This window comes from Pantherophis guttatus, chromosome 3 (genome assembly GCF_059756535.1).
Source record: "Pantherophis guttatus breed Tessera chromosome 3, ASM5975653v1, whole genome shotgun sequence".
NCBI classification, from domain to species: Eukaryota; Metazoa; Chordata; class Lepidosauria; order Squamata; family Colubridae; genus Pantherophis; species Pantherophis guttatus.
In genome coordinates, this window is record NC_142065.1 from 63,447,841 (window position 1) to 63,461,683 (window position 13,843).

Sequence of the window (13,843 nt, forward strand, 5' to 3'; positions counted from 1 at the left end):
GTCTCATAATTGCATCTCGCTGCACTGTACTGAGCCTTGATGAATCGTCATGTCAAATACAAATACGTCACATCACACGCAACGGATTGGATCGGCATCGATCGAATACGGAGATTTACAGATTAGTCTTCAAATATTGAAAAGGAGGACATGTAGGAGGACACTTTTCGAGAGAGGACAGAACTTACAAAAGAAGGACTGTCCTCCCTAAAGGAGGATGATTGGTCACCTTATTTAAAATGTGGGGGGGGAACTTGGTCTAAAATCTTAGGTTATTACAAAGGGAAAGATATTATGTTTAAGGTCCTTCTCTTCCCTGGTGCTATGAAGCAAACTACCTGGTCATTCTATCAGCCATGCTTTGCCAGTCCTATTAGATCGCTCTTTCTTACCCACTGACTAACTGGAGCTATCTAAAAGTAATTCTCTGGCTACAGCTGGAAATCCAGTTTTATTTATATATCAACTTCTTAATCCACCTATCTCCCTCATAGAGGGAAAGCTGCAAAATACCAGCACTCATAACGTTATGTGAAGTTTCTGCACATAGTTCCATAGGTTTTTTTAAAAATAGTTTTTTATTAAGTTCCTCTCATTTGTAAACAACTTTTAACTATGCACTCCCCTTATTAGGGGAATAGCTCTGCTTTTGCTGAGGCCTAGCAAAGAACTTGGCAGAAGTTGAGCAATTGCAATCCAGTTTCTAACTGTAGATCAGTAGGGAAAACACCTGATAAATATCTATGCCAGCCAAACTTGCCAAGAAACCTTAAGATCATGATAGCCATTTACATCCTGCTTGCATTCTCCAAACAATTGCATTATTACACAATATAAATCCAGCTGTTATTCCATCAAGGACAGGAACTGGAGAAAGTTTTAGACAGATTTTATAAAAGTAAGAGCTTCTGTTATGGGGAAATTACATCTTTTAATTATTTACTGTACATTGCAATAATTTGTGGGGATAGTTTGATATTTTCCAGCCCCAAAGTTTCCTCTTGAAATCTGGGGTGATTTGTAAAATAATGCTGCCAAAGCAGTATTTTTCAGGGACCTGTTTTATATCTAATGCGTAATTTAAAAGTTATAATTCCCTTTGGCACAGATTTGTATCTCCAACAGAGCATGCATCACATATTAAAATTACATCCAGTGGTAAGATTTCAGTCATGTATTTCTTAGGAACTTAAATATGTGGGAACAAAGAAATCCAATTGCAAACAAATATTACAATTGAATAAAATAATTTGTCTCTATTTAGTTAGCTTTATCCAAATCAAAACATTATCTAAAATAACTAGACATCCATGTCAGTCTTCCTTCTCCTCCACTAGGACTATACACTGTGAAACAACCTAAAGGTTATCAGCACCTGAAATAGGATACTTTAGATGTAAAATGCATAATTTAGTATTGCTATATTTGTTGTTATTGGGAGTTCAGTGGTGATATTCTTACACTGCCTCCTATATAAAACTAGGAATGGCACATATAGTACCACTCTGCTATGATTAGTAAAAAAATCTGTATTTTACAAATGAATTAAAAGAACTCTAGGAATATGGTTTTTGTACTCTTATATCTTGGGAGGGGAAAAATCAGATGGAGAACTTGTACCTTCCCCTATTTTTCTTGATTTTGTAAAAGTTCACTTGTCCCCCCAAAAAATGTTCTATTTTTTCCCCCTCAGCCAGTATGAATACTATGATTTTTATAAGAAAAAATATTCATTTATTTCACATAGTCTAAAGTGATCACCCTGCTGTAAAATCTCCAAAGGAATATATTTGGTTATTAGGAAATGCATTCATATATGGAAATGTGCTAATTATGCAACATATCAGTTCAGCCACACAGAATTTTGGTGAAGCTCTTTATGCACAAATTATAGTCTGGAAGTTATGCCAGGAAACAGATGGGTGAAAAATGTTGCTTATTTGAATATTCACTTAATTTTCAATTGCTCAATAAAAATATGGTGGTTCTTACAACATTATTGTTCAGTATTACAGGTTAACTTTTTAAAATAAAAACATTTCAAAAATTATTTACAAATTGCAATGATAGAATTTTAATATTTCATTCTAGATTCAAAGAGGAAGCAGAATATGTATCCTTTACATGAAATGAAAGATAATAGCCAGGTATACTTGGTAAGAAGCTGTGCTGATAAGATTAAATATTTTTCCAAGTTTGTGGCTAACAGAACTATACTTGGCCTTAATTACAAATTAATGCAATCCTTTTCTTGATTCCTACAATTCTTCATTATCAATTTTACAAAACTAACATACAGCAGTAATTTTTATTGACCTAGAACACCTAATGATAATCTTACTTTATTAGGCAAATGTTGTCCTGAGGCTTAATTCAAGCAGTTCATCACAGCATATATTAGTTTGCAATTCCACTGAATATGAAATTATGACAACAAAGACAGCTGATACAGTGCTAATTATAAACAACTTTAAGAAACATGATGGTTATTATTTCCTGGATCAAGCTACTCACAGGAATGTTTTAATAAAATTGAAGGAGGGAGGGAGAACAGTGGAGGAAGGATGAAGATGGAGATGATGATTTTGTATTAATCTAGTCATAGTATTAGATGAGAGGTGGTGACTAAACATTTGGGGAACATCATTCCACCGCAATTTGAATAAGTCAAACTTCTCTTAGTCCAGTATTCTAATTCAACTTTTGCCAATCCTTTGTTCTTGAAATTTCAGAATGTGTGTTAAAAACATATGTCCTAGACAAAAATCTGGTTAAAAAAAAACCCTAGATCAACTGCTAGAGTAACGTTCAAATGGAAAGACGAATAAAAATATACTGTTCTCCTAGATAACTGAGAAATTGGAATAGAACATGTTTTCATCTCCAAGTCAATGTTCTCAATTTTAGGAATAAAACCTTTGTATCTATTTTCAAGGGACAAAGAGGAATGTAAGTAGTAGCATAGTGTGAACTCTCAAGTACTGAAGATGGGATTTAGGACATCAATCAATAGTAATATCTCAAATTGCTTAGACTTGAAACTTCCTCTACCTTTACCCCCCTCTATATTCCCTCCCCACAATTAATCTCAAAAAAATCCTCAAATCCTACGGAAAAAAACAACGGGGTGGGGGGTGGGAGGTCACTGATTGTTCTAGTGCTGGATTAACATAGATACAAATATATCTTTCCAATGCTCATTGCAATTCAATACACTATTTTTCCAAAAAAGTATTGTAAGAATGGAAAATAAGGTAACACCTGGCCCATAGAATTGCCGAGAGTCAGGCACAATTGAATGGATAACATCAATATTAATAACACACTATTTTTCATTGGGGGAGGACAATCAGATGTCAGGGGTTAAACCTGGTAGTCAAGCAACTTGACAAATGTGAGAACAAAGGAACAGTTGCTTAATACAATTCCAATCCCCACCTACATAATAATAATGCCTCATATGGGGAGCCGAAAAAAGCCTACAACTTGTGTGGCTGGTTGGTGCCCTGAGAGCACGTTTTAAATTATTTTTAACAGGGTGTAAAAATCCCCCTAAAAAAATAATTTCAAATTTTTAACTTGAACATTTTAATTTTATATACTGTTTTTATATTTTGACATTTTGTTGTGCAGTGCCCAGAGACCTTCTTTGAGGGAGCTGGGCAGTTCAGAAATGTAACAAACAAATATATAACATCTGCTTTGCTCTATCCAAGGGAGAATGCATTCTTTGATGCTAATCAGCATTCAAGAATTCCCAAGAACTCCAGTGCTTCATTGTCCACACCCTAACTTTGCATGAGATTAGGAAGACAAAGGGCTGTGTGGAATTCAGGTGGAGGAATATTATTTTCAGCATGCAACTGGAGAATTTAATTCTACTGTTTGGTTTTGCAAAATCCAAGCTTGATGTTCCTAAGATTTTTCAGCCATTAAAATACATGAATCTTCAGTCTGCATAGCCCTACTTTCAGAAAACTAATTTGATGTGTAATATTTGACTTCACATGATTGGCAATATGCAGAGGTATTCAATATTTGGCTATTTATTATTGTTGGAATGTAATGGTTCTGATTAGAAAGCATTTTCTCATATGTAATACCAACCTGCATATGGCACAAATGTAAAAAGTGGTCCTGTATTTGTCAGTTTACCAGACTTTATATCCAACAAAGCAGTTGAGAAATGCACTCAAAATTAAAATTTTGAAGAGGAAATGTCAAGAGCATTTAAAATTAAATTTGTGAATATGTTCACATTCAAATGCAGATTTGAATTCTGAATCCCCCAAATATCTATTAAAAGAATGTTATACTTTGTGAGGAGATAATCTTTTCAGAATATAATCTCTACAAACTATAATCCTCCCATATTTTGCCAAGAAAACTACATGGATGTGTTCATTAATTCACCAAGAGTTAGGTCGATTCGAAGGAGATTTTACCTTTTATGGTAAAATATAAATTTGTTAAATTGGTGTGGTTCCTTTTTTAAAAAAGGAAAAGTTTAGTGTAATAGTACACAGACAATCTTTTTTTTCCACAATGACTTATTTATTAAAAACATTTTTGCTGGAAGCAATTTTAATATACAAGGTTCATTTAGAATCACTAGAAGGTATTTTATTATGCAAAGGATACGAGAAAGAAAGAGAGAGTAAAAGAAAAAGAACAAGCAAATTCCCATTTAAAAATACAATTTCAGGGTTAGTTCATAAATATTTTTCCTCCCAAATGGTCCCATCTCTCTTCCTGAAAAATCGAGACAAATATAAAACTTCTTTTTCTCTCCAGTTAGGAATAAGGCAGGGATAAAATATTTGCAAGAATAATAAATAATCAGTGGAAATAAACATTCAAAACATAAAAGATAGAGCACTGAAGAAGAGAGAGTGAAAGAGGTCACACAAGGACTTGTAAGCTAAAACTTCACAAAAACCCTTCTTCCATGTCAGGCACTGAAAAAGAGAATTGTTTCCAGCTGTAGAAGAAGCCAGATTTCCTTGAACAGAGCACAAAATGACAATTTCTTTACAAGTTTTCCTTATGGGAGATATATAGCCCAGAATCTCCACCACCCTGGTCATTGCCAACCTGGTGAAGGCCACTGCTGATGATTCCATAGAGCTATATTGCATCTAGAGTGTCCAAAGGTAAAAGAAAAAAAATCTGCTTTGGACACTACTGCCAAAGGAAAGGCATGCTTAAAATACATATATAAGAAACAAGTTAAAAAATTGGCAGATATACCTCGTCCTAAGGGGGAATAAGCACGGCTGCCAAAATCTAAATTGATTGCATGCTATTTTTTTTTCCCTTGCAAACAGCACTGGTGATAAACACCATATTCCTCTATTTTGTTATCCGAATATTTTTGGGTCATGAATGACAATATTTGGTTCACTTTCAGGAGATGAGCTTCGTAACTGAGTCTTCAATGTTACTCTTTTTTTTTGTGTGAGAAATTCAAACTTCTAGCCCAAGTATTAAAGCTATAAAAGCACTAATTCCCTCTAGCCCCTTTCCATCTAATGGGCTGTAAGAATGGTGCAGCAATTCAAAAGTCACAGCTTTGCTTCTTGTCTCAGACTTGCTTTAAACTGCTCCAAATGGAAGCCATTGCCAAATTAAAAGCACAAGACTGTAGAGTTGAAGATTTGAATTGGCTCTGAAGAAAGTCATCCAAGATACCTTACATAGCATGTTTGTGTGTGTATATTAGTGGGGGCGGAAAAGGGACCAAGTTCAACCATTTGTATTTACAGACAGCAATCATAGGAACATTAATTAAATTGAATATATAATTACAATGAAATTGTGCCACAATTGCATATGCTAATTTCTAACTTATTTTTATGGGAACACTCAGACCACAAGGGATTTGGGCCCAAACTATCACACATAGAAGCTATATAAATTACAGAACATTGTATAGCCTTTTTTAGCACCAGTTATTTTGGTTAGGGGTTTTTATAATTAGACCAGGTTTTTTTCCCCAACCGTAGCAATTTTAAGATGTGTGGACTTCAAATCTCAGAATTTGCCAGCCAGTATCCCATACATCTTAAAGTTAAACCTGTACTTCAGTTGAAAAACACAAATTTAGTCACTGTGGATTTTACCAAGTTAGAGGTGGAAGAAAAGGAGATGCAAAAGAGAAGGAAGTACTTGGGAGGCTAATATGTTAGGGAAAGTTTAGAATGGGGGTTGATACTTTATTTTTAGGGATCTTAAAAATAAAACCCCCCTTCTCTATCACCTCATTAAACAAAACATAATATTTCTCGGTTCAAAAATATACTATAATACTGTATATACATTGTAAACCATAGAAAATAATATGTAACAAACAGTATTAGTTGCAATTTATCTCTCCAAATAGTACAAAATAAAAATGAAAGGGATCTGAGAATCTTTAATATACAATGGAATTTCTATACATGATCATTATATTTTGCTACCATCATAGTCAAAAGGCCATCTACACTACTATTAGAAATTGACTATTTGAAATCCATGTGATGGTGGATATAAAGATTACATTGGTCTATTCATTCATTCCTTAAATTTATATAGTGTCACATCAAGAAACTCTTGGATGATTCATAATAATTGTAAAATGCAACACTAAAACTTCTGCAGTAACTTAAAATTAAATTAAGTTACTTTAATTTAAATTTAAATTAAAATTAGAATTATGTAAGAGCTCCAGTTCTATCATAATTCATCCCTAGTCCCCCAATTTTAACTAGCTTCTAGATTTTAACTAGCTTCTAGATGGCTTTTTTTGATGGAGCCAGTCTTGTCTTCAGGAAGGCCATTCTATATAACGGGGGCATCATAGAGAAACAACACCTCTGGGCCTCAGTTCCCTTCCCCTTCCAAAGTGGTGTTGGGGATTAACAGTATTAACAGTTTCTCCTGGAACAGACAGGTCTCACCTGGCTGAAGGAGGCAGTCCCAAAGATACTTAGGTGTCAAGCCATTACTTTGGACTACAACCAGAAAACTACTACAGTATTCACTCAGAACATTGAAGAATGCAGAATGAAGCTGCAAACAAGGACAATTTGTTGAACAATTTTAACCAAGGTTACATGTAACACCAAACGGTAGTTTAATGACCTCTCAAGGCCACTGAATTCATGCACTGTTCTCTCCACTTTCATCTTTGCAACTGTAGGGAAAGCAGACCCATTTTCATTTTAAACTAACCACTGCTTATGATCACAGTGTATCCAAATCAGCAGATTAATAACAATACTTTATTTCTCATAACTCAGGGTCAGTAACCAGGACTTGGTCCCATCCACAATTTAGCTTTAATCCATTAGTTAGTTAGTAATACATTTTTAAACTAAGAATAGAACATTAATATATTTCTGGTATATTCATTTTGATTAGAAAAAGGGAGACAGGGTGATTTAGTCGAAATCATTTCAATGGATCAGAACGTTTCTTCTTAGAAACATCACCATATCTGTTTTTCCAAAGTAAACAACATTTGTCCAGTGATTAATTCCTTTCTACTAACCCAACCAACCAATGGAACCCATCTTCCATGAAGCCTTCTGTCTTCACAGGTGTCCACAGCTATCTTATAACCTCAGTTCAGGAATAACAGTCATTTCATGCCTTGCCATTGAAGAAGCAGGCCATGTCCCAACTTCATTTACAGGATATTCTTTTGTTTTCAGATACTTTTAGGATTAATTGTGCATTACACATTTGTTTCCAATTCATTGATTTCAATAGTACAGTGGTCTTTATTGTTGGATTTCTCTGTGTAACGTTCTGATTGATTCTCTTCTTGTTCCACTTGAATAGGTAAGTGATGCAGTGTTGTTTTGACTGCTTCAGGTCCACGCATTTTATTCATGGACTTCAAACAGCCATTCTTCTGATAAGCAATAATTTTGTGGATACTAACAGGTTTTGTTTCTCCAATCAAAGGCACCTATGAATAGAACAAGGGGTTCATAGCGTTACTACTCTTCATTATTCTAGAACACTTTTCTATACTTACATTTCATTTTAGCATACAAAATTATAGATCACACTCATGTTGGAAACACCAAGGCACTTCTGGGTTGAAAGAATTAGCCGGTGACATCACTGTTGCTTGGGGGAAGGCTCGGTTAGGGGCTCCTTTCATGTCCTTGGCAGGAGCTGGAGCAAAGGACAGGAGGTCACTCCACCCTACGGCAGCACTTGGATCTCAAACGCAGGTTTGGTAACCTCCAACCCAGCATTCTAACCACGTGAGCCACAGTACTCCAACAAAATTATAGGTAGGACACACTGTTACACAGAATGTCTCTAAAAGAGATACCTAATTATCTCTGTTTGGTAAAGTGAGTCCTCAAAGTATCATATCAGTTTTCTCCTACCTCAGATCTTTCTGAAGTGAATTCTTTTCTGCAAATATGTGCCATTATTCCAGCAGCAAGAGCATCACCCAGGACATTGATCATTGTCCGAAATCTGTCTCTGTGAAACAAAATGAAGACATTAAAACAGTGTTTCCTTTTCCTTGTTGTGTAAATGGTCATCAATCTACATAGTTATTTGTACAGAAATTAACAGTACCTGCACACAAGGTAGGTTATTTTATGGTGTTATTTTACTCAACAGATAATATAGCACAGGGATTGGAATAAAAGTACCCAATTAATTTAAATGTGTAGGCCATCACACTATGTCAGATCAAATTGCTCCAATCCTGAAATACCATGAATTAATTTTATGCTATGAAAGCCTAATGCCAACAAGAAATAAAAAACATTCCATGAACATTTTCTTAATCTGTTTCATAAATGCCTATTTTTTTTATGTTGACTCTGGTATTTTATTTTTCCAGTTTTACAAAATTAAGCAGACCAACAAGTGGAGAAAGAAAAACTTGCATGGATTTTTTATTGCCTTCTGTTTGCTTTCCTAGGTATGATTCAAACCAAGAAACAATAGAGCAAAAAATATTTTTTGTGAGAAATAAATAACTGAATTTTCCTAAACCGAATCCTCAAATCCAACCAGCATTGTGCTTCTGGTCCCCAGAATTGTGATATAATTGGCACCAGGAACCTCCAAGAGAATTGATCTGGAATTAATTATAGAGAGTCTGGTGCAACAACTTTAAAGAGAAAGTAAGGAAAAAAGAAAGGAGAGAGAGAGAGAGAGATTGGGGGAGGGAGGGAGGGAGGGAGGGAGGGAGGAAGGAAGGAAGGAAGGGAGGAAGGAAGGAAGGAAGGAAGGAAGGAAGGAAGGAAGGAAGGAAATTATAAACAAAGAAGCAAACAATCTTAAAAGCCAAATGTTAAATAAAACTGGAAAATGCTTTTAGAAGAAAACAGAAGAACAAGAAGATAGACTAGACAATATAGGATTTTTTTTTAAAAAAAAAGGGAAAGAAAATAAGCCAAAGACACAAGCAAGAGAGATGTGAAGCCAGTCCAAATGGAAACTAGAAAACATTTGGATTTCAACTGGAAAAACAATAAGATTTTGACATTTATAGCTGAGGGATATATAGAAGAATGTAGGAAAACTGAGGAATAAATTGTCAGAAGACAAATAGAGAACAGAATGTCTGATGTTGCATTTTAGATTAATCTCTCTCCAGTGTACGCATTTGCTGTTATGTCAGCTTTTGGTAACTTTTTTTTTTAAATAAATGCACAGTTGGTTTTAAAACTGTAAGAAAAAATTAATTATATTCTGACTTGTGATTTTCACAGATCAATGCTGAAATTTTTTTTTTTTGCCAAGTACAGCTTTAAATTGACTTAAGGAATTTAAACTTAGAAGAAAAGGCAGGTGTATTAGCCAGAGTTACTTTTAATGCATTGTTTGAAGCTGACTCAAGTTCATTTGGCAGAGGTACATTAAATCTGAAATGCATCGTATGATTTCTTCATTCTTTTTTCAGTACAATGAGCCCATCTGAGAAGTCAATCACAATGGTTATTATATTGATGTGGGTCATAAAACTAAAATTCAGGAACATCCAGATGTTTGGCTTAGAAAAGAGTAACAAGATCCAAAATCAGCAATGTTCAGAGTTTGATTTCTTTAGCATAAAACTGAGTTGAAACAGAATGATTTTTTTAATTTGCCACTTATGTAGGTGCAAATAAACATAGGGATCTGTTTATTTTCACATATTGTGCCTTTCATTCCCATTAATGCTTTGTTAAAATCTGCTCTGCAATCTCTCACAAGTTTGCTTCCCCTATAAAGGATGCTTCTGTTTTTGTACTGTCCATGGTTGTTAATCCATTCTTCACGTTTTTTTTGCTGAAAATTTGAAATAAATGCCAGTTTTCAGCAAAACCATAATAAATTGTGATCATGTGACTGCATGATCCTAAAAATGGCTGCAAATATGTTGTCAAGCATCTGTAATGCAGTCACATGACAATGGGTGGGGAGACTGTCCTTCAGAATTTCAGTTCTGGGTTGTAAATATTTTGGGGGGAGGTCTTTGGAATTTTGAATGGTCCCTAAGCGACCAAGTTGCAAGTCAAGAACTACCTATACACTGAAAAGACAACTTTTGGTTTGAATCTGGAAGGATAATTCTTATATTTTCATTTTGTAATGAACTGGTAGATGAAAAACTGAGACAAACAAAAAGTAAAATCATGAGTGAGCTGTGCTACCCCCTTGACATGACCATGTACTCAATATCAACATCAAAAGTGAGTGATAGCTCCCTATAAACTGAACCACTCAATCCTCATATATCCAATTAGAAAAATGCAAAGAAAAGAAAATATTTGCACTACTTACAGAGCCCAATCAACTGCAATTATTAGAGTGATGTCATCTGTAGGCAGACCCACTGATGTCAAAACGATGACCATGGTCACAAGACCAGCCTGTGGGATTCCAGCAGCTCCTATGCTGGCAGCTGTTGCCGTAATGCTTTTACAAACAAGCAGAAAGATCATAATGATGTAACACAGAAGAACATCCAAATCTGGATAACTTGATCATTAATACGAACTAATGTACTTGACATAAGAATCAGATACATTTTACCCTGCATTCAGTTGCATAGAATATCCCTGAACAAGGTAAATAAAACAGGACTGCCCAATATAAGTAAGATCAACTTTGCATGAAGCCAGAGTTTTACTAGTAGAGTTAGGCCCGGGATATAATTTCATTGTTTTGGATCGTGGGAAATAAAATCAAGGAAAAGCAACAAGATGGACATTTCAGAGGCAGAAATTTAAAGGCATCTGCCACCAGCTGTAAGGTTTGGTTAAAGTAAATGTGGCCTTAATTTTATCACAGTAGGTTACATGCATGTTTTGTAGAACAGCCTGAGGGATCATGAAACTGAAAAGAAGTTTTCTCTTTCTATTCTGCCACCATCTCTCTTTCTCAGACTATTACTTGTCTTTTGAGAGGATTTTTCTCTGACAAGAGCAGGAACTTTTCCCAAATGCAGCATCACAGAGGAAAATCACCTCAAATAGAACCAATGGACTACAATTTTATAGTAACCATCATTTTATCTCTTGCTCTTCAAATGCAGATCATTATAAGAAGGGGGTGGTGTTATGAAGACATATACATTCCCGTCCCAAGATTCTCCACACTGGCTGCTATTTATCCATTTTAAGAGAACCCGAACAATATTTTGACTGCCTAAATTCAACTTTTTGTCAGTTTGCTGAAAATTTATGGAAACATTCAAATCATCAGGTTGCAATTGCCCCAGAGTGGTATTTGTATTCTAGAGGTGGCAATCAATTCAAAAAAATAGGTCTCTGCATATGGCAGGGGAAACAACTATATTCATGAGCCATAATTCAGCAGAATTAAGCACTTCTAAATCCATTAAAATAAATGGGCTTTATTTACTTAACATTGGGTTGGATTGCACGCTTCGGTATGATTACAATTCTCTTAAATCTTTGAGATCCAACAGGCTTTAAAAATATTGTATATGAAATAATTCAATTATTGCAATGAATGAAATTATTGTGCTGTTGCAGAAATGTAAAATGAGTCTTGATCTTTCACTAAATTCTTGTCAACTTCTGTGTGATCAAGGTGATATAGCCATAAACTATGGTATATATAAGGGACGTGGCAGCATAGTGGCTACGATGCTGAGCTTGTCAATCAAAAGGTTGGCAGTTCAGCAGTTCAAATCCCTAGTGCTGCGTAACGGGGTGAGCTCCTGTTACTTGTCCCAGCTTCTGCCAACCTAGCAGTTCAAAAGCACATTAAAAATGCAAGTAGAAAAATAGGGACCACCTTTGGTGGGAAGGTAATAGCATTCCATGCGCCTTTGGCATTTAGTCATGCTGGCCACATGACCATGAAGACATCTTTGGACAGCGCTGGCTCTTCGGCTTTGAAACATTGTCCCCTAGAGTCGGGAACAACTAGCACATATGTGCGAGGAGAAACTTTACCTTTTATGGTATATATTGTGATTTACCAAAGCTGCTAGATTGTACAGTATTCAGCTATTTGATCTGTGCATTGTAAGTAATTCAAGTCTTCTTTAATATTCTGTTTAGTAAAGAATAAGGCAATCATAGCACTTCATCTAATAGGAGGAATTTCCCTATTAATACAAAGTTGAATAGGCTGAATTGGGATAAAGTAACAGTATGTCTGATCTAGCCACAATGTAGTCACATACTTAGACATTTTGCAAAAGAGTTTTGTTTTGTTTTGATCTGATAATACTGCTTTATGGGAACCTGTCAAGTTTGTACAGATCACAACTGCTTAATGTTTTATGCTAAGCAGTACAGTATTGCTAGTAAATATTCTCCAGATGGGTCTGCTCTTCCCCCTCATTTTTTTTTTGTATTTACAAAAACAAAGAAAGCTAAAAGAATATTTACAAAAGAAAAAGGATTGTTTAAGTTATGCATTCCTTAGTTCTTCAGTTCAACCTCTGAATCTTTTTAAATATACGTAGTCTAATACAGAAATCTCAAAAATGGCTCAAAAATCATGATATCAGGATTCAATGCTGGTACATACTAAGTAATAAGAAAAGAAAGAATATGTTGTGTAACATGTACAGAGTTTCTTTCTTTAATTCCTCTGGCGCCTCTTAAATCATACAATAAAAACTCAGAAAGAAATTTGATTTGTAAAGTTCATGTCCTCCCTTGTTTATATATTAATACTCAGAGAATGGAAAATAAACCAGATGAGTTTGAGGTCCCAATATAGGAAAACAAATATGAATCAAAATTTTAACTGAGATTTGGTGGGATGATTTTCAGAACTAGACTACAATAATTGAAAAATAAAAGTTATTCAGAAGGAACAGATGCAGCACAAAAAGAAAAGGAATTGAATTATATGTTACAATATCCTCAACTGTATAGAAATCCAAGGGTTAGGGTAAGTAAAGTGGCTTTCTTAAAATCCTTTGGTAAAATAAGTTTATTATTTTAAAACTTACTTTAAAACAATAAACTTATTTATTTTAGCTCAATAAACTATACCATCTCTGGATACTAATCCACTCATATTTAAACAATCAAAGAGAAGCTGTGGATATGTTTTCTGCAAGAAAACGGCAGATCTTTAAAAAGCAGTGAAATCGCAGTCTTGGGAGGCTTTGATTTCTCTTCCATCTGTTGGGAGAACAACTCTTCCAAAAATGTCTTTCCAGGAAATTCTTTATCAGTCTTGCTGACAACTTTTCCTTCAGCTGGAGAAGCATGCTTTATTTAGAGGAAGGAATGTCACTTAAAAGTAAAGAATCATTTATATGCAGTTCTTGTAAAGCTCCAGAATCAGTTGTGGAGTATTGGGTTCCCACACTGTGGTATGCAAATGATCAATAAAAGCAGCC

At 34.9% G+C, this 13,843-nt stretch overlaps 1 protein-coding gene across 4 annotated transcripts in view; it reads right to left on the reverse strand.

The window, feature by feature from the left end:
- Nucleotides 1-4,532: 4,532 nt before the first annotated feature.
- The window catches only part of SLC1A7 (solute carrier family 1 member 7), a 48,188-nt gene continuing 38,877 nt past the window's right edge, over nucleotides 4,533-13,843 (reverse strand). For 3 of the 4 annotated variants that reach the window (XM_034415099.3, XM_087889735.1, XM_034415100.3), the window contains 3 exons: nucleotides 10,792-10,926; nucleotides 8,391-8,490; nucleotides 4,533-7,957 (listed from right to left, as the gene is read on the reverse strand). In XM_034415099.3, the coding sequence (XP_034270990.1) occupies nucleotides 7,721-7,957; nucleotides 8,391-8,490; nucleotides 10,792-10,926 (472 nt within the window). In that variant the 3' untranslated portion in view covers nucleotides 4,533-7,720. The remainder of the gene's footprint in view (nucleotides 7,958-8,390; nucleotides 8,491-10,791; nucleotides 10,927-13,843) is intronic. The other variant, XM_087889736.1, reaches the window with a different exon arrangement.